Raw genomic sequence first — 21394 nt, 5'->3', positions numbered from 1 at the left:
CCGATGGGGGAAACATGTCATCTTTGGCCCACTGCTTTATGGCTGCTGACAGCAGTGGATTCTGGGATTAGGGGTTGAAAAGAAAGGCATTCCAGCCCGTTCACTAAACACCAGAGGAAACTGTCTAAAATCAAAAGTGAACACGACCAATGAATAACTAATGAAACGGAGCAGAATTATCTTTTTCATCTGCAGTGGCATTTCAACACTTGTAAAGCCATAAGGCAAAATAAATAAATTCAAATATTTCTGGCCAAAATATGTTATAAATATATGCTAAATATATGTTGTAATCAGTGAAGTTCCAATCTTACAGGAGCCTACATTTAGTTTTTCTTAAAATGTGAGATCGAATCTTGGATCGAAATGTATGGAGGGCAAAAATATTATATAAATAATAAAAGCTTTAAAAAAAAAAACTATATATATAACTATATATATATATTCAAAAAGATTTAAAAAATGGACAAAATATATTGGTAAATATAGCAAAATATATTTTAAGTAAATATATTTGAAACATATTTTGGTCTTTTTTTTTTGCATCTTTTTAAAATATATTTAATATTTTTATATTTAATATTTGAACTTTAATATTCGAACAATGCCTGAAACTTGGTATTACGAGCATTTCTTGTGTGTTTAAGTTACCTCTTTAAGATGAATTGCTTGATGTATTCCCCAAATTGTAAGTCGCTTTGGATAAAAGCATCTGCTAAACGAATAACTGTAAATGTAATATAACTTTTTTTCCCCCTTAAAGGGTTAGTTCACCCAAAAATGAAAATTCTGTCATCATTTACTCACCCTCGTGTTGTTCCAAACCCGTATGAATTTCTTTCTTCTGCTGAACACAAAAAATGAATGTTGGTAACCAAAACAGTTGCTGGTAGCCATTGACTTAACAGTTGCTGGTAGCCAATGAAAAAATAAATACTATGCAAGTCAGTGGCTAACAGCAACTGTTTGGTTACCAAAATATCTTCTTTTGTGTTCAGCAGGGGGGAAAAAATGATACAGGTTTGGAACAACATGAGGGTGAGTAAATGATGACAGGGTTTTATTTTTGGGTGAACTAGCCTTTATGCTAACTGGGCGTCGCCGCTGCGGTTCCAGTGACAGATAAACTTTTCCCTCTCGTGTGTATTTTCCTTTCAGGAACAGACTGCAAACATTCTTCCCACAACCCCAAACCTCGGGTTACAAGTAATACTGCGACTTAACGAGTACACTGATTACATAACAAACCACAAAACTCACCTCAGTGAAAACAGTCCCGCGCAAACCAGCTGCTCACGCGAGCCGTTAATGACGGCTTTGTGACGCGCGTGCAGATGTGCAGCGAGAAAGAATGATAATGAATGTGCGCGACTCTGGAGAAACTAAACTCTTTCATCTAACGTTTTTCGAGAAGGTTTACCAAAATGTTTTCGATGTTTGTGGGACTACATATTTGTCTTCTGGTGGGAAAGTAAATATAGAACTTAATTAGTTCATGGTCTCAATCATGAATAACAGCGCTTCAAGATGTTATATATTGCCATCTAGTGGAATGATCATGCAAGTACAACTTACAAAACGCACTGGTCCCAACCCTGGTCCTGGAGGCACCCCAACACTGCACATTTTGCATGTCTCCTTTCTCTGACGTACCAATTTCAGGTCTTGGAGTCTCTACTAACGAGCTGATGACCTGAATCAGGTGTGTTTGATTAAGGAGACACGCAAAACGTGCAGTGTTGGGGTGCCTCCAGGACCAGGGTTGGGAACCACGGAGCTAAAGGGACTGAAGCCCCGCAATGTTTTATTCCTATGCCCTGCATGCATCATCAAATGCATTTCAAAATAATTCCTATTAGAACCATGGGCTTGCTTTCTGCACATCCAACAGTGTTTACTACACTGTCATTCACTCCTGACAAGAACCGCCCATTAGGCTCAAACTTCTGACAAACCATCATAAACAGAACAGCAGCTGCTTCAGGTATCTGTAACTTACTGTATAACTTATCGCTATAATACAGATTTTGCCATTTGTCAAATTAGGTTATTTGTTACTGAGCACTGTCACTGAAGCAACAAATAGCCTATAGATATTTAATTTAAAAAAAATGATATGCACATCTATGTAGGCCTACACACACGCATTTAGAGCAGTTATATGAGCGGTTTGGTTAGCATGGTCTGTGGCAGACTTTTCTTCGTGTCGGCAACAATTCAATAAACAAGAAATAAATATTGTGTGATAAGTGATTCAAGACAATATTGTCTTTTTTGCTCTATTTTGCTCACAAAAATGGTTTCAGACAAAGCCATGTTGTTTTTTTTTTCTGTCGTTTCATATATTTCTATATTCGTTCTTATTTAAAACATGAATCTCATATTTATGCAATTTGCAAGTGCAGTGTCATGGTTTACAGTGAATTTATAACAGCTTGACGTGGAGCTTTTTTATTACTTTTTTTTTCTCCCAGGTATGTCTATGTATAGGCCTACTTTTTTTATTTTTTCTGTGTTATGTTTTTATAACTGTACTGCCTTAATGGTTTGATGTTTTGTACGGTTTCATAAAAAAGAAATCAGGAAAAAAGATTTTCAAACCGGTTCCAAAGTCTCGATCTGAATCAAATGACACGCGCTCCGAAATTCCGATCTGAATCAAAAGATTCACGAACCCGCTCCGAAGTTCCCGATCTGAATCAAATGATTCGCGCTCTGCGCTCCGAAGTCCTGATCTGAATCAAAAGGTTCAGGAACCTGCTCCGAAATTCCGATCTGAATCAAAAGATTCACGAACCGGCTCCAAAATTCCGATCTGAATCAAAAGATTCATGAACCGGCTCCGAAATTCCGATCTGGATTAAAAAAATCATGAACCCTCTCAGTTCCGATCTGAATCAAAAGATAAACGAAACAGCTCAGAAGTTCGGATCTGAATCAAACAAACCCGCTGCAAGGTTCTGATCTAAATCAAATGATTCGCAAACCCTTACAATGAAACTTACTTTGAAATACCACGAGACTAAAATTCATGTACCATGATATTTACATAGTACTCCAAGAATCACAGGGTAGGCTATATATACAAAAACAGGCTACATGGTACTTATATTTTCTATTATGTTATTCTGTTATTTTGAATGTACTAAAGTTAAACTGTCTAAATGAAAACAAATTAAAACGTTATAGTTTATTTATGTTCACATATGTCATTCAGCTTTAATAGGAGTACAACATTTGATTTACAGATGCAGAAACAATAGTGAAACGTTCACAGATTTTCAGTCTGGTATTTCATACAAAGCCACCCTAATATATACCCAAAAAGGAAAATAACAAAAGAAAAATATCAAATTCGTCCTTAGGTTAGAGGATATTTTGTGGGTTGCATTCACAATAGTGACTCACTCATCTATAGACTGTGGTGAAATGCAACGACAGTGCCATGAGAATCAGTCGACATCTGAAAACAAAAATGTTTCTGATAACCTGTATACACGTGCTATACACATGGAAAACAAGGATACACCATTATAAAAGTGTCTGATGAAGGCAGATTTCTCATGGGAATATCATTTCTAAACTAGGTCATATTACAGTTGTGTTCAGTTAAAGAGTGCAAGGTATTTGTTGATTCAGAAAGCATTGACTGAAATGGCTCTAACATACTTTTCTTACAGGTAACATTTTCATCTTTAAGCTTATGTACAATCCAGTTCAAATAAGTGACGATTAACTGAAGGCAGAATTGAAATGAGTGCTTAACTTCTTAATAAACCACCCCATGTTTCTTCTAATCTTTTCTCATATGCATAGCAAACGCATAAACACACACTTCCCTTGGAGAGAAAACCAGAAATGTTTTGGATCACCTCGGCCACACCTCCAGGAAATGACATCACTCTGGGAGTCTATTTGAGGTTTTTGAGCTGCCGGTTGGTGGAGCCGATCTTGCCGTCCATCGTGTCGACCTTATTGAGCAAAGCGTCCAGAGAAACGTCCTGGTCGTCGATCTCGGCCTGCAGCCCCAGACCCAGGTTCTTCAGACGACCCAGACCCATCGACATTTCATCTGCAGGACACAAACGCACGTTCAGATGCGGTGTGATCCCGTTAAGGTACGAGAGAAAACTGTTTTGTGTTACTCACCGAGGTTACTGTCCAGCTGTTGATGGGCGGCCCGTAGATGTGTGTTCTTGGGATACCCGTTCTGATCGGACGGCCCGTTATCCAGCGAAGCAGACGCTCCGAATCCTGTTCAAACCAACATTAGTGACTCTGATGAGCTGACAACTGCTAATAGTTGGAGAAGCTTCGAAACCTTTGAGAATCATTTGTTTCGAACTAGTGATTCAAAGCGTGTATCAAACTGCCACAGTCCTGCGATTTCAGTAAACGAGGCATCTCCGTATTTCAAAGGTTCACTGCCAAGAGGGAACGATCCCCCCATGAACCAGTGTCTATATGGTGCTTTCCTGATTTCAGGCAAGTTTTATCAATTTGTAGACATTTTAGTAATGTATTTGTATAATTAAAAGAAAGAGTTTTAGTTAACAGTCTCTTGTTGAGCTGAATAACCATAAAACAAACCAAAATTCCCTACAAATTGATAAAATGACACATTATTTGTTTGTTTTTATTGCCATGCCAGTATCTATGGCTGTTTTTATGGCATGTGTTTGAAAAGAAATAAATAGTATTAACATACAGTAGAAATGAAAAACCACAACTCATAATCGACTCACATCAATATATAGAATTTTCATTTCAGTATTAAGATTACTTAATTTCAAAATTAAGATTATTCAATTTTTATATATCATCCATTAGAGTAAAAACATTGCTTAGTGGCATTTAAAGCAAAAATAACGTTATACACACACTTCATATTTAATGGTATCAGATGATTTGTTAATTGCATTTAATAGATTACACTTTCAAAAAAACATTCGCAATTGGTTTGTAAAAGGTGTTTTTAATGCAGGTTTTTGTTGCATTTACACTGTTTTGACCAGCGTGCGGTGTGTTTCAAGTGCTTTGAAACAGTGACTCATTATGCAAATTGGTTTCTCTCATCACTAGGTAATACTGACTCTCAAAGGATCATGGATAAACATCCTGTACGTGTATAAGTAATGTACAGTGTATATAAGTATGCATAAGTTAGGAAGTGCATCATCATGTGTCTGTGTTTACCAGATGTGTCCAGTTTCCTGAGGTTGGGATGGCTGGCTTGATATTTGTCTTCCTGCTGTTTGCTCTCCACAAGCGCGTTCTGTAACCTAACATCATCAGACATTCACAAAATTAGTTTTGTTGTTTTATAATATTCAGAAACGTTGTATTTTTTCAGATATGGCATCTGACCTACAGTATATCTGAGTTGATGTGAATCTAAACAAATGTGTCTTGGATCTTGTCTAATGTTTACAATGATGCAAATGTTTTTTCCATATTAATTTTCTGGGAACTACATTCAGTGTTTTGTCAGCTGAATGAACTGTACATCACAGCTTCGTTTTCACATTAAATCTAAAGGCTTTTACTTGAATGCTTGAGTTTAGTATGCAATTTTAACTTTTTAATTAATTTATTTTTTTTATCATCAGGGTTTTTCCAGGTCTTAAAATCCTTGATTTGCAGTTCCCACAAATTATGGCCTTAAATCAGAACTGAAAGTCAGATTCATAAAGTCACGGTGTTAAATGTTGCACGCACTGCAAAAAATGACGTTCTTATTTTCCAGTACAAATATCTAAACATGCTTAAACCAAGAATCTGGGGATGCAAAAGGAAGATATGAAGTCTTGTTTTCTGAGAAACTGAACAAAATGAAGTGAGTTTATGCTTAAAACAAGAGCAAACATCTGTGGGGAATGAAAACTTGTTTTCCCCTTGAATAAAGTTGATTTTTCTCACCCACTGGCTGATATTTGTTCTTGTTTGAATCATTTGAATTAATATTACTTAATATCTTAAATAATGTTATTTCTCAACTAAATGTAACTTGATTTAAGAATCTTTAGACATTTGCACTGGAAAACAAGATAAAAATACAGATAAAGAACATCACTTTTTTTGCAGTATGATCAGAAGGTAAATAAAAGTTATTTGAGTGCTTAAGAGCAGAGCTATTCGAGCCACGGGCTTTTTTTATTATTAAAATGAATTTGGATTAAAAAGTAATCGAGATTAGTTGGGTTTTTTAAAACTTTGAAGTTTTGCTAATATTACTAATTCCTAAAATTTTCTGAAAGTTGTAAATATATCTTAATAAAACCTGCAGAAACCCTGTTTATACATGCATACGTTTTTTTTTTTTTTTTAGCAAAAATGCATTACATTACAGGAACATTGTGCTGTTATACCGTGTTTCAGTGCATGTAAACGTCTAAAAGCTCCTAACATTGAGTGAGTATTTCATCTGACCTGCTGTTGGCCTCGTAGGACACGGGCTGCTCCTTTTGAGCAGGTTTGGGAGGTTCAGGGTTGCCTTTGAAATAGTTGACCATGCCACCCCACACACTCTTAATGGTGTTTATGTGCCTCTGGCTCGTCCTCATGTCCTGCTCCATGTTGTCAATCATCCTGTCTGTCCTCTTCAAAGCCTCACCCTGACGAATCAGTTCCTGTGGAGGACAACACAGCCATTTCAATGAAACAGCCAAGAGAGACAAAATACTCTAAAGCTCAGTCTCTAAGAGCTTCCTCTCACCTCCGCCGTCTCGGCTCCGACTTTCTCCGATTCGTAGATGAGGCCGAGCGAGCGGTGGCTGCTGTCCACGGCCGACTGCGCTGTGCGCATCACTTCCTGCTGCAGCTGTCTCTGCCGTCTCTCCGCCGGACTCAGCGAACTCTCCTCCGGATCGTCCTCAAAGTTAAAGCCTCTTCGAGGCTTCGAGTCCTCTTCATCATCATCATCGGCGAAAGGATTGTGGGATTTGGGGTAGGCAGACATCCTGTGCTTGAGTGAGATGACAGAGATACAGATATCTGAGCTGGTGAACAGCACAAACAATATTTTATAGGGTATATTTATTCATTTGATATTTGCATGCATATTTATGCTTCTTTTTCTTCTTAACAATATTTCTAAATAATAATATGTATAAAAATATGAAATAAATATGATTTGTAATTATTATTTATTATTAATAATATTATTTATTAATAATATAAATGAAGATAGTAATATTTAATTATTATTATAAGACATATACATAATATATTACTTCTACCACTGCTAATATTAATTATTAATATTGTTTCTTATTGTTACTAATATGCTGTTATTAATCATTTTTTCACTAATTAACATTAAATATATTTTTATACAGGAACGTTACACAAATACTACTAAAATTCTAAATAATTATTAAACTACATAATACTCTACTATTAATTATTAATAGTGTTCATGACATTATATATATATATAAATAAGATAGCGATGATCTAAAACATGAAAAAGGTCAGTTAGAGGCGCTTTTAGTAGAAGATCTGGATAAATGCATAATGTCTGTCTTGTACAAACTACTATGGCTGACAAACAATCATCGGAAAACACTCACAGACATAGAGTAAGCGTATTAAAATGTGTAATCGTTTCATAATTCTCCTTATTATTAACTAGCCTACATTTAAACTGAGCATGCTGAAGAAACTCGCGTTTGTTATCTATCTCCGCTACTGTGTGTTGCCTAAAACAGCATCTAAATAAAATTAACATCATCTTCAACAACGTTTCCTCTCTGTCTGTTTGATTAAAATACGATATATTGAATATTTTATCGATAAATGTGTACCTTTGATCGCTGGAGGCTGATGTGTTTCTCCTGCTATCAGCTGACGCAACTTCCGGTGGTGTCATCGTGACGTCAGACAGGCCCCGCCTCTTACACGCCTGAGTCTTTGCGCTTGTTGATGTTATTGTTTATGACGCTTTGTTTTGACGTTTAGGTTTCGAAATCTATTGCTAGCATCTGAAAATAAAGATAGCTAGAGCTACAATATACACTTCATTAACTTACAACAAATGTTTGCAAGTTATTCCAATTCCAAAATTATTTTTTAATTATTATTATTATTATTATCATCATCATCATTAATAATAATAATAATATTTTCTTTATATGACAATATTTTATTATTAAAATGAATTTGGATTAAAAAGTAATCGAGATTAGTTGGGTTTTTTAAAACTTTGAAGTTTTGCTAATATTACTAATTCCTAAAATTTTCTGAAAGTTGTAAATATATCTTAATAAAACCTGCAGAAACCCTGTTTATACATGCATACGTTTTTTTTTTTTTTTTTAGCAAAAATGCATTACATTACAGGAACATTGTGCTGTTATACCGTGTTTCAGTGCATGTAAACGTCTAAAAGCTCCTAACATTGAGTGAGTATTTCATCTGACCTGCTGTTGGCCTCGTAGGACACGGGCTGCTCCTTTTGAGCAGGTTTGGGAGGTTCAGGTTTGCCTTTGAAATAGTTGACCATGCCACCCCACACACTCTTAATGGTGTTTATGTGCCTCTGGCTCGTCCTCATGTCCTGCTCCATGTTGTCAATCATCCTGTCTGTCCTCTTCAAAGCCTCACCCTGACGAATCAGTTCCTGTGGAGGACAACACAGCCATTTCAATGAAACAGCCAAGAGAGACAAAATACTCTAAAGCTCAGTCTCTAAGAGCTTCCTCTCACCTCCGCCGTCTCGGCTCCGACTTTCTCCGATTCGTAGATGAGGCTGAGTCTTTGCGCTTGTTGATGTTATTGTTTATGACGCTTTGTTTTGACGTTTAGGTTTCGAAATCTATTGCTAGCATCTGAAAATAAAGATAGCTAGAGCTACAATATACACTTCATTAACTTACAACAAATGTTTGCAAGTTATTCCAATTCCAAAATTATTTTTTAATTATTATTATTATTATTATCATCATCATCATTAATAATAATAATAATATTTTCTTTATATGACAATAATATATAACTACTACTACTACTAATTATTATTATTATTTATATTGTTAATAATAATGATACTCATTATTATTATTAATATACGTAATATATTATTTCTATTACTACTACTATAGTACTAACGATTATTATTAATTGTTAATATTGTTACATGATAATAATAATAATAATAATAATAATACATTTATTATTAGTAGTAGTAGTAGTAGTCGTAATAGTGGTAGTATTAGCATTATTGTTGTTATTATTATGCTGTTATTATTATTATTATTATTATCATTATTATTATTATCATCATTAATAATAATAATAATATTTTCTTTATATGACAATAATATATAACTACTACTACTACTAATTATTATTATTATTTATATTGTTAATAATAATGATACTCATTATTATTATTAATATACGTAATATATTATTTCTATTACTACTACTATAGTACTAACGATTATTATTAATTGTTAATATTGTTACATGATAATAATAATAATAATAATAATAATACATTTATTATTAGTAGTAGTAGTAGTAGTCGTAATAGTGGTAGTATTAGCATTATTGTTGTTATTATTATGCTGTTATTATTATTATTATTATTATCATTATTATTATTATCATCATTAATAATAATAATAATATTTTCTTTATATGACAATAATATATAACTACTACTACTACTAATTATTATTATTATTTATATTGTTAATAATAATGATACTCATTATTATTATTAATATACGTAATATATTATTTCTATTACTACTACTATAGTACTAACGATTATTATTAATTGTTAATATTGTTACATGATAATAATAATAATAATAATAATAATACATTTATTATTAGTAGTAGTAGTAGTAGTCGTAATAGTGGTAGTATTAGCATTATTGTTGTTATTATTATGCTGTTATTATTATTATTATTATTATCATTATTATTATTATCATCATTAATAATAATAATAATATTTTCTTTATATGACAATAATATATAACTACTACTACTACTAATTATTATTATTATTTATATTGTTAATAATAATGATACTCATTATTATTATTAATATACGTAATATATTATTTCTATTACTACTACTATAGTACTAACGATTATTATTAATTGTTAATATTGTTACATGATAATAATAATAATAATAATAATAATACATTTATTATTAGTAGTAGTAGTAGTAGTCGTAATAGTGGTAGTATTAGCATTATTGTTGTTATTATTATGCTGTTATTATTATTATTATTATTATCATTATTATTATTATCATCATTAATAATAATAATAATATTTTCTTTATATGACAATAATATATAACTACTACTACTACTAATTATTATTATTATTTATATTGTTAATAATAATGATACTCATTATTATTATTAATATACGTAATATATTATTTCTATTACTACTACTATAGTACTAACGATTATTATTAATTGTTAATATTGTTACATGATAATAATAATAATAATAATAATAATACATTTATTATTAGTAGTAGTAGTAGTAGTCGTAATAGTGGTAGTATTAGCATTATTGTTGTTATTATTATGCTGTTATTATTATTATTATTATTATCATTATTATTATTATCATCATTAATAATAATAATAATATTTTCTTTATATGACAATAATATATAACTACTACTACTACTAATTATTATTATTATTTATATTGTTAATAATAATGATACTCATTATTATTATTAATATACGTAATATATTATTTCTATTACTACTACTATAGTACTAACGATTATTATTAATTGTTAATATTGTTACATGATAATAATAATAATAATAATAATAATACATTTATTATTAGTAGTAGTAGTAGTAGTCGTAATAGTGGTAGTATTAGCATTATTGTTGTTATTATTATGCTGTTATTATTATTATTATTATTATCATTATTATTATTATCATCATTAATAATAATAATAATATTTTCTTTATATGACAATAATATATAACTACTACTACTACTAATTATTATTATTATTTATATTGTTAATAATAATGATACTCATTATTATTATTAATATACGTAATATATTATTTCTATTACTACTACTATAGTACTAACGATTATTATTAATTGTTAATATTGTTACATGATAATAATAATAATAATAATAATAATACATTTATTATTAGTAGTAGTAGTAGTAGTCGTAATAGTGGTAGTATTAGCATTATTGTTGTTATTATTATGCTGTTATTATTATTATTATTATTATCATTATTATTATTATCATCATTAATAATAATAATAATATTTTCTTTATATGACAATAATATATAACTACTACTACTACTAATTATTATTATTATTTATATTGTTAATAATAATGATACTCATTATTATTATTAATATACGTAATATATTATTTCTATTACTACTACTATAGTACTAACGATTATTATTAATTGTTAATATTGTTACATGATAATAATAATAATAATAATAATAATACATTTATTATTAGTAGTAGTAGTAGTAGTCGTAATAGTGGTAGTATTAGCATTATTGTTGTTATTATTATGCTGTTATTATTATTATTATTATTATCATTATTATTATTATCATCATTAATAATAATAATAATATTTTCTTTATATGACAATAATATATAACTACTACTACTACTAATTATTATTATTATTTATATTGTTAATAATAATGATACTCATTATTATTATTAATATACGTAATATATTATTTCTATTACTACTACTATAGTACTAACGATTATTATTAATTGTTAATATTGTTACATGATAATAATAATAATAATAATAATAATACATTTATTATTAGTAGTAGTAGTAGTAGTCGTAATAGTGGTAGTATTAGCATTATTGTTGTTATTATTATGCTGTTATTATTATTATTATTATTATCATTATTATTATTATCATCATTAATAATAATAATAATATTTTCTTTATATGACAATAATATATAACTACTACTACTACTAATTATTATTATTATTTATATTGTTAATAATAATGATACTCATTATTATTATTAATATACGTAATATATTATTTCTATTACTACTACTATAGTACTAACGATTATTATTAATTGTTAATATTGTTACATGATAATAATAATAATAATAATAATAATACATTTATTATTAGTAGTAGTAGTAGTAGTCGTAATAGTGGTAGTATTAGCATTATTGTTGTTATTATTATGCTGTTATTATTATTATTATTATTATCATTATTATTATTATCATCATTAATAATAATAATAATATTTTCTTTATATGACAATAATATATAACTACTACTACTACTAATTATTATTATTATTTATATTGTTAATAATAATGATACTCATTATTATTATTAATATACGTAATATATTATTTCTATTACTACTACTATAGTACTAACGATTATTATTAATTGTTAATATTGTTACATGATAATAATAATAATAATAATAATAATACATTTATTATTAGTAGTAGTAGTAGTAGTCGTAATAGTGGTAGTATTAGCATTATTGTTGTTATTATTATGCTGTTATTATTATTATTATTATTATCATTATTATTATTATCATCATTAATAATAATAATAATATTTTCTTTATATGACAATAATATATAACTACTACTACTACTAATTATTATTATTATTTATATTGTTAATAATAATGATACTCATTATTATTATTAATATACGTAATATATTATTTCTATTACTACTACTATAGTACTAACGATTATTATTAATTGTTAATATTGTTACATGATAATAATAATAATAATAATAATAATACATTTATTATTAGTAGTAGTAGTAGTAGTCGTAATAGTGGTAGTATTAGCATTATTGTTGTTATTATTATGCTGTTATTATTATTATTATTATTATCATTATTATTATTATCATCATTAATAATAATAATAATATTTTCTTTATATGACAATAATATATAACTACTACTACTACTAATTATTATTATTATTTATATTGTTAATAATAATGATACTCATTATTATTATTAATATACGTAATATATTATTTCTATTACTACTACTATAGTACTAACGATTATTATTAATTGTTAATATTGTTACATGATAATAATAATAATAATAATAATAATACATTTATTATTAGTAGTAGTAGTAGTAGTCGTAATAGTGGTAGTATTAGCATTATTGTTGTTATTATTATGCTGTTATTATTATTATTATTATTATCATTATTATTATTATCATCATTAATAATAATAATAATATTTTCTTTATATGACAATAATATATAACTACTACTACTACTAATTATTATTATTATTTATATTGTTAATAATAATGATACTCATTATTATTATTAATATACGTAATATATTATTTCTATTACTACTACTATAGTACTAACGATTATTATTAATTGTTAATATTGTTACATGATAATAATAATAATAATAATAATAATACATTTATTATTAGTAGTAGTAGTAGTAGTCGTAATAGTGGTAGTATTAGCATTATTGTTGTTATTATTATGCTGTTATTATTATTATTATTATTATCATTATTATTATTATCATCATTAATAATAATAATAATATTTTCTTTATATGACAATAATATATAACTACTACTACTACTAATTATTATTATTATTTATATTGTTAATAATAATGATACTCATTATTATTATTAATATACGTAATATATTATTTCTATTACTACTACTATAGTACTAACGATTATTATTAATTGTTAATATTGTTACATGATAATAATAATAATAATAATAATAATACATTTATTATTAGTAGTAGTAGTAGTAGTCGTAATAGTGGTAGTATTAGCATTATTGTTGTTATTATTATGCTGTTATTATTATTATTATTATTATCATTATTATTATTATCATCATTAATAATAATAATAATATTTTCTTTATATGACAATAATATATAACTACTACTACTACTAATTATTATTATTATTTATATTGTTAATAATAATGATACTCATTATTATTATTAATATACGTAATATATTATTTCTATTACTACTACTATAGTACTAACGATTATTATTAATTGTTAATATTGTTACATGATAATAATAATAATAATAATAATAATACATTTATTATTAGTAGTAGTAGTAGTAGTCGTAATAGTGGTAGTATTAGCATTATTGTTGTTATTATTATGCTGTTATTATTATTATTATTATTATCATTATTATTATTATCATCATTAATAATAATAATAATATTTTCTTTATATGACAATAATATATAACTACTACTACTACTAATTATTATTATTATTTATATTGTTAATAATAATGATACTCATTATTATTATTAATATACGTAATATATTATTTCTATTACTACTACTATAGTACTAACGATTATTATTAATTGTTAATATTGTTACATGATAATAATAATAATAATAATAATAATACATTTATTATTAGTAGTAGTAGTAGTAGTCGTAATAGTGGTAGTATTAGCATTATTGTTGTTATTATTATGCTGTTATTATTATTATTATTATTATCATTATTATTATTATCATCATTAATAATAATAATAATATTTTCTTTATATGACAATAATATATAACTACTACTACTACTAATTATTATTATTATTTATATTGTTAATAATAATGATACTCATTATTATTATTAATATACGTAATATATTATTTCTATTACTACTACTATAGTACTAACGATTATTATTAATTGTTAATATTGTTACATGATAATAATAATAATAATAATAATAATACATTTATTATTAGTAGTAGTAGTAGTAGTCGTAATAGTGGTAGTATTAGCATTATTGTTGTTATTATTATGCTGTTATTATTATTATTATTATTATCATTATTATTATTATCATCATTAATAATAATAATAATATTTTCTTTATATGACAATAATATATAACTACTACTACTACTAATTATTATTATTATTTATATTGTTAATAATAATGATACTCATTATTATTATTAATATACGTAATATATTATTTCTATTACTACTACTATAGTACTAACGATTATTATTAATTGTTAATATTGTTACATGATAATAATAATAATAATAATAATAATACATTTATTATTAGTAGTAGTAGTAGTAGTCGTAATAGTGGTAGTATTAGCATTATTGTTGTTATTATTATGCTGTTATTATTATTATTATTATTATCATTATTATTATTATCATCATTAATAATAATAATAATATTTTCTTTATATGACAATAATATATAACTACTACTACTACTAATTATTATTATTATTTATATTGTTAATAATAATGATACTCATTATTATTATTAATATACGTAATATATTATTTCTATTACTACTACTATAGTACTAACGATTATTATTAATTGTTAATATTGTTACATGATAATAATAATAATAATAATAATAATACATTTATTATTAGTAGTAGTAGTAGTAGTCGTAATAGTGGTAGTATTAGCATTATTGTTGTTATTATTATGCTGTTATTATTATTATTATTATTATCATTATTATTATTATCATCATTAATAATAATAATAATATTTTCTTTATATGACAATAATATATAACTACTACTACTACTAATTATTATTATTATTTATATTGTTAATAATAATGATACTCATTATTATTATTAATATACGTAATATATTATTTCTATTACTACTACTATAGTACTAACGATTATTATTAATTGTTAATATTGTTACATGATAATAATAATAATAATAATAATAATACATTTATTATTAGTAGTAGTAGTAGTAGTCGTAATAGTGGTAGTATTAGCATTATTGTTGTTATTATTATGCTGTTATTATTATTATTATTATTATCATTATTATTATTATCATCATTAATAATAATAATAATATTTTCTTTATATGACAATAATATATAACTACTACTACTACTAATTATTATTATTATTTATATTGTTAATAATAATGATACTCATTATTATTATTAATATACGTAATATATTATTTCTATTACTACTACTATAGTACTAACGATTATTATTAATTGTTAATATTGTTACATGATAATAATAATAATAATAATAATAATACATTTATTATTAGTAGTAGTAGTAGTAGTCGTAATAGTGGTAGTATTAGCATTATTGTTGTTATTATTATGCTGTTATTATTATTATTATTATTATCATTATTATTATTATCATCATTAATAATAATAATAATATTTTCTTTATATGACAATAATATATAACTACTACTACTACTAATTATTATTATTATTTATATTGTTAATAATAATGATACTCATTATTATTATTAATATACGTAATATATTATTTCTATTACTACTACTATAGTACTAACGATTATTATTAATTGTTAATATTGTTACATGATAATAATAATAATAATAATAATAATACATTTATTATTAGTAGTAGTAGTAGTAGTAGTAATAGTGGTAGTATTAGCATTATTGTTGTTGTTATTATTATTATTATTATTATTATCATTATTATTATTATCATCATTAATAATAATAATAATATTTTCTTTATATGACAATAATATATAACTACTACTACTACTAATTATTATTATTATTTATATTGTTAATAATAATGATACTCATTATTATTAATATACGTAATATATTATTTCTACTACTACTACTATATTACTAACGATTATTATTAATTGTTAATATTGTTACATGATAATAATAATACATTAGCATTATTGTTGTTGTTATTATTATTATTATTATTATTATCATTATTATTATTATCATCATTAATAATAATAATAATATTTTCTTTATATGACAATAATATATAACTACTACTACTACTAATTATTATTATTATTTATATTGTTAATAATAATGATACTCATTATTATTATTAATATACGTAATATATTATTTCTATTACTACTACTATATTACTAACGATTATTATTAATTGTTAATATTGTTACATGATAATAATAATAATAATAATAATACATTTATTATTATTAGTAGTAGTAGTAGTAGTAGTAATAGTGGTAGTATTAGCATTATTATTGTTATTATTATTATGCTGTTATTGTTATTAACAATTCTTTCATTAATAACCATCATACGTATTTATTTATAAGTATTAATATTACAGAAATACTACAAAAATATAAATAATACTTATATATTACGTCTACTAATACTAATTATTCATTATTAATATTGTTAAGTAATAATAACAACAATAATAATACATTTAATTATTGATATACATAAAAATATATGACTACTAGTAAATATGATCAATACTGTTATATGAATTATTAATATTATTATGATGTTATTGTTATTAATAATCGTTTCATAAATTATTAATCATTATACATATTTAGTTATATGCATATATATTACAAAGGAATATTACAGAAATACAACAAAATCGCAATCAAATATACAAATATATATTTTAGCCAATACTCTATTGTAGATTTGGAAGTTTCTCTCTCCTGTTCTCAGTATAGAGTAGATAAAGCCGTCAAAGCCATTTCTTCACTGCTTTTTTATTTGTGATTTTTGAATGAATGACAGCACGTTTATAACCCCCCTCTGCATTAGCTGTGTGTAAATATTCATCAGCTGTATGAGCCAATAAGATAAACTACGTTCTGATGATGCTTTAATGCAGACACGCCTCGCCTCGCGCTCTCCAGCGGATGTTATTTGTGCCTTCACTCTTTCCGTATTGCGCTCGTGTTTTCTTCACACAGGCTGAGGCTGCTGCAGAAATCATTGCGCGTCTTCATCTTTCAGTGTCGCGTCGTGAATCATGGCGACGCGCGACTTCTACTTCAACACGGTTCTGTCGCTCGCGCGTTCTCTGGCAGCGCACCGACCAGCGCCCGGAGAGAAGGTGCGACACGCATCTTGCACTGGTTTATTGTGAGGTATTGCATGCGACAGGTGTCACAGTGCAACAACTGCATCCGAACACTGTGCTTGTATTGGGTTCAGCTCTTTTTGGTTGACTTTTACAGTCATATTTTGGTCATCTGAAATGTAACATGGCACTGCATTATTGCCATATTCATTTACTTGATGCGCAATGCAAAAAGTGAATTTATTGCTCAATATCTAAACATCGGTTAAATCAAGATGCATTTACTTGAGAAGCAGATTGGTTTAAATGTAGTTTTCTGCAAAATGCATCAAAGTTACGTGTGTTTTGGATTAAAAAATCTGACAATGGGCTCAGAAAAATAATCTTGTTTTCACTTTGAATTAAGTTTATTTTTCTGACCCCACTGACATTTTTTTTTATGCAGTGTTATTTTAGTATATTTGAGATACTATTATTGTTTTATTTAATAATTTTGGTGTTTTACATTTCAATTTTAATTTTCAAGTTTTAGTAATTTTGTTGTGCATTTTTATTCATTGTTTTGTTTCATGTCCATATATTTTTTGTGTTAAATTAAATTTATGAATATTATGAATTTATAATTTTTTTTATATACATGTATTTGTTAATTTTTAGTTTTAGTTATTTTAGTATGTCAAGTTAAACTAAATGAAAATGAGAAATGTTGCTTTTTGCAACTATAATTTTTTAAAATTTTATATTATTTTAGTTAACATCTCTTTCAAGTGACGAAAATGTTTATATGGTTTTAGTGAACTATAATAACCCTCGTTTTAAGGATGAGCTCACTTCATTTTAATACTTTTTCATAAAACAAGACTTCATATCTGAAATAATTTTGCTTCTCAAGTAAATGTATCTTGATTTAAGAATGTTTATATATCTGTACTGGAAAACATAAATAATAAGATTTTTTTTTTTCAAAGGCCATATATTTGACCTTGATCTGGAAACATGAAACATGGGGGTTGAACTGAACAAATGCATTACGCCTGTTCTAAAACGACTGCAATTTTGGATATTATATTTGGTATATTAAAGGGAAAAACAAATGCAGCAGTTCAGAGCTGTCACATGTCCAGAGGCTTTTACAGGCGCTAAATGGTGCCAGCTTGTGCCCGCAGCGCCGATGAAAGCCTTTCTTTCTATTCTACACATTTGCTCTGACACTGTTCTAGTACTCATGCAACAGCAGTTTTTGCACTCTTGTGAAATGCATTGCCACATTGCAGACACCTGCGTGACAGATTCATCTTTCTTCTCATGCATTTGTGCACTGCAGGCAAACATCTGCGACTATTTAAAAACGCTGCATGCGGCAGAAATCGTCATGTTGTTGTATGATTATGAGCAGATTAATTCCCCACACATGCATGCTCTCAAATCATGCGTGAATCTCTCAAAAGGTTGCTCTAGTTCTGCAGATGCCAGATAGATCGGTTTGCTTATATCTCTTGAGAGGGAAGTTGTTTAACTTGAGCTTTTTATCAGCAGCATTGTCACTGCTCGTGTCCGCTGATAAGAATAGGAAAGCAGATTCGAGTGTCTCTTGATGAAAGCGTGTCTCTTTTCATCAGGTGCAGAAGTTATTATGCATGTGTCCATGCGACAGCCGCGGCGTCTTCACTCTGGATGTCCGCCGCAGGGATGCTGTGATTGCATTGGCTGTATTTCTGGTCGAGTCTGATTTACAGGTGACTGAGGTTGATTATTAGCATGAGTGTCTTTCACAAGTGCAGCTGTGTTTTTGTGTTTGTGTTAGCTATTTTGAGGACAAAATTGTCCCTGGATGTTAGCTAAATATGACAAAACTTCCCTTTGGGAACGTCCTCAAATAGCTAAGCGTGTGTGTGTTGAAGCTTTCCAGCTGCTGAGTGGGTTTATGAGAAAATCACTGCTAAAGCAGATAATGTGATCACAGCCGGATTAAAGGTACAGGCTGGTTAAAGGAATACTTCAGACAAAAATGAAAATTTGCCGAAAATGTGCTCACCCTTTAGGCCATCCAAGATGCAGATGAGTTTGTTTCTTCATCAGATTTGGAGAAATGTATAGTATTGCATCACTTGCTCAGCAATGGATGCTCTGCAGTGAATGGGTGCCGTCAGATTGAGAGTTCAAACAGCTGATAAAAACATCACAATAATCCACAAGTAATCCACAGCACTCCAGTCCATCAGTTAACATCTGGAGAAGACAAAAGCTGAAACAAATCCATAATTTAAGACGTTTTTAACTAAAATACGAGTCCATAATTCAGTGAAAAAGTGTTCTGGTCTGAATCAGGAGAGAAATCTGCACAGATCAAGCAACGTTTACAAGCCAAAACAGCTCTAAACAAATATGTGGCGGGATTTTGATGTGAGAGTCAACAGGAGATGCACTTTTTTACTGGAGGAAGAGTTATTATGGATTATTATGAACTCGTATTTTAGTTAAAAACGAACTACTGATGCATTTGTTTCAGCTTTTGTCTTCTCCAGATGTTAACTGATGGACTGGAGTGTTACTTGTGGATTATTGTGATGTTTTTATAAGACTCTCATTCTGACGGCACCCATTCACTGCAGAGCATCCATTGCTGAGACACTGATGCAATGCTACATTTCTAAAAACCTGATGAAGAAACAAACTCATCCTAATCTCGGATGATCTGAGGGTGAACACATTTTTGATGTTACATAATTTCCCTGTACAAACATGATGAATGCAATGTGACATTTGTTGTCTTTTTGAAGCATCTGATTTTAATATAAATAGATTTTGGATTTGATTTGCATGTATATTCTGATGTAGACTGTCATCAAAATATTTGTACCTGTTGCAGCACATGGTTCATGTATGATATTTGTCTTTCTCAGCACAAAGACACTGTGGTAAGTTACCTGTTGAGTCTGCTGAAGGGATTACCCAGAGTGCAATGGGTGGAGGAGAATGCTGGGAGGAAGTGTAAAGGTACCAGCTCATTTTTGTCAAGTACATTACTGGATATGCGAACGTATTGTTTAAAAGTTTGGGGTCATTTTTTTAAAGACATTAATACTTTTATTTATCAAGGATGCATTAAAGTGACAGTAAAGACATTTATAATGTTACAAAAGATTTCTATTTCAAATAAAAGCTGTTCTTCTGAATTTTCTATTCATCAAAGAATCCTGAAAAATAAAATGTATCACGGTTTCCACAAAAATATCGTGCAGCACAACTGTTTTCAACATTGATAATAATCAGAAATGTTTCTCGAGCAGCAGATCAGCATATTAGAATGATTTCTGAAGATCATGTGACACTGAAGACTGGAGTAATGATGCTGAAAATACAGCTTTGATCACAGAAATACATTATATTTTAACACATTCACATAGAAAACATGCATTCTAAATTGTAATGATATTTCACAATATTACTGTTTTTACTGTATTTGTT

General features: G+C 27.6%; 2 protein-coding genes across 5 annotated transcripts in view; one reads left to right on the top strand and one right to left on the bottom strand.

The window, feature by feature from the left end:
• Positions 1–3187: 3187 nt before the first annotated feature.
• On the bottom strand, positions 3188–7888 carry snap29 (synaptosome associated protein 29). Of its 4 annotated transcripts, none has more exons than XM_016463860.1 (6): positions 7806–7888; positions 6716–6964; positions 6430–6629; positions 5197–5282; positions 4150–4254; positions 3188–4072 (listed from the first exon to the last, which is right to left on the bottom strand). In XM_016463860.1, exons 2-6 carry the CDS (start codon positions 6956–6958, stop codon positions 3912–3914), a joined length of 795 nt encoding a protein of 264 aa, XP_016319346.1. In that variant the 5' UTR covers positions 6959–6964; positions 7806–7888; the 3' UTR covers positions 3188–3911. The 4 variants fall into 4 exon arrangements, with proteins under 4 accessions (XP_016319346.1, XP_016319345.1, XP_016319347.1 ...); XM_016463859.1 differs by having other exon boundaries at positions 6716–6959; positions 7806–7882; XM_016463861.1 differs by having other exon boundaries at positions 6716–6966; positions 7822–7852.
• Positions 7889–17773: 9885 nt separating this feature from the next.
• Positions 17774–21394, top strand: part of LOC107671001 (phosphatidylinositol 4-kinase alpha-like) — a 58346-nt gene continuing 54725 nt past the window's right edge. The window contains exons 1-3 of the mRNA XM_016463817.1: positions 17774–17959; positions 19546–19662; positions 20830–20923. Coding sequence (XP_016319303.1) covers positions 17876–17959; positions 19546–19662; positions 20830–20923 — 295 coding nt within the window. The 5' untranslated portion in view covers positions 17774–17875. The remainder of the gene's footprint in view (positions 17960–19545; positions 19663–20829; positions 20924–21394) is intronic.

The sequence above is a fragment of the Sinocyclocheilus anshuiensis genome, unplaced genomic scaffold, assembly GCF_001515605.1.
Source record: "Sinocyclocheilus anshuiensis isolate Anshui unplaced genomic scaffold, SAMN03320099.WGS_v1.1 scaffold332, whole genome shotgun sequence".
NCBI classification, from domain to species: Eukaryota; Metazoa; Chordata; class Actinopteri; order Cypriniformes; family Cyprinidae; genus Sinocyclocheilus; species Sinocyclocheilus anshuiensis.
The sequence above is the reverse complement of the archived record's forward strand: the minus strand, read 5'-3'. Positions and strand labels throughout refer to the sequence as shown.

Coding starts and splice junctions, on each gene's coding strand:
- snap29 (XM_016463859.1), bottom strand. CDS start 7,870: ATGACACCACCGGAAGTTGCGTCAGCTGATAGCAGGAGAAACACATCA. Junction 6,960..7,805: donor TCAGCCTCCAGCGATCAAAG/GTACACATTTAT, acceptor ACTCAAGCACAG/GATGTCTGCCTACCCCAAAT. Junction 5,283..6,429: donor TCCTACGAGGCCAACAGCAG/GTCAGATGAAAT, acceptor TGATGATGTTAG/GTTACAGAACGCGCTTGTGG.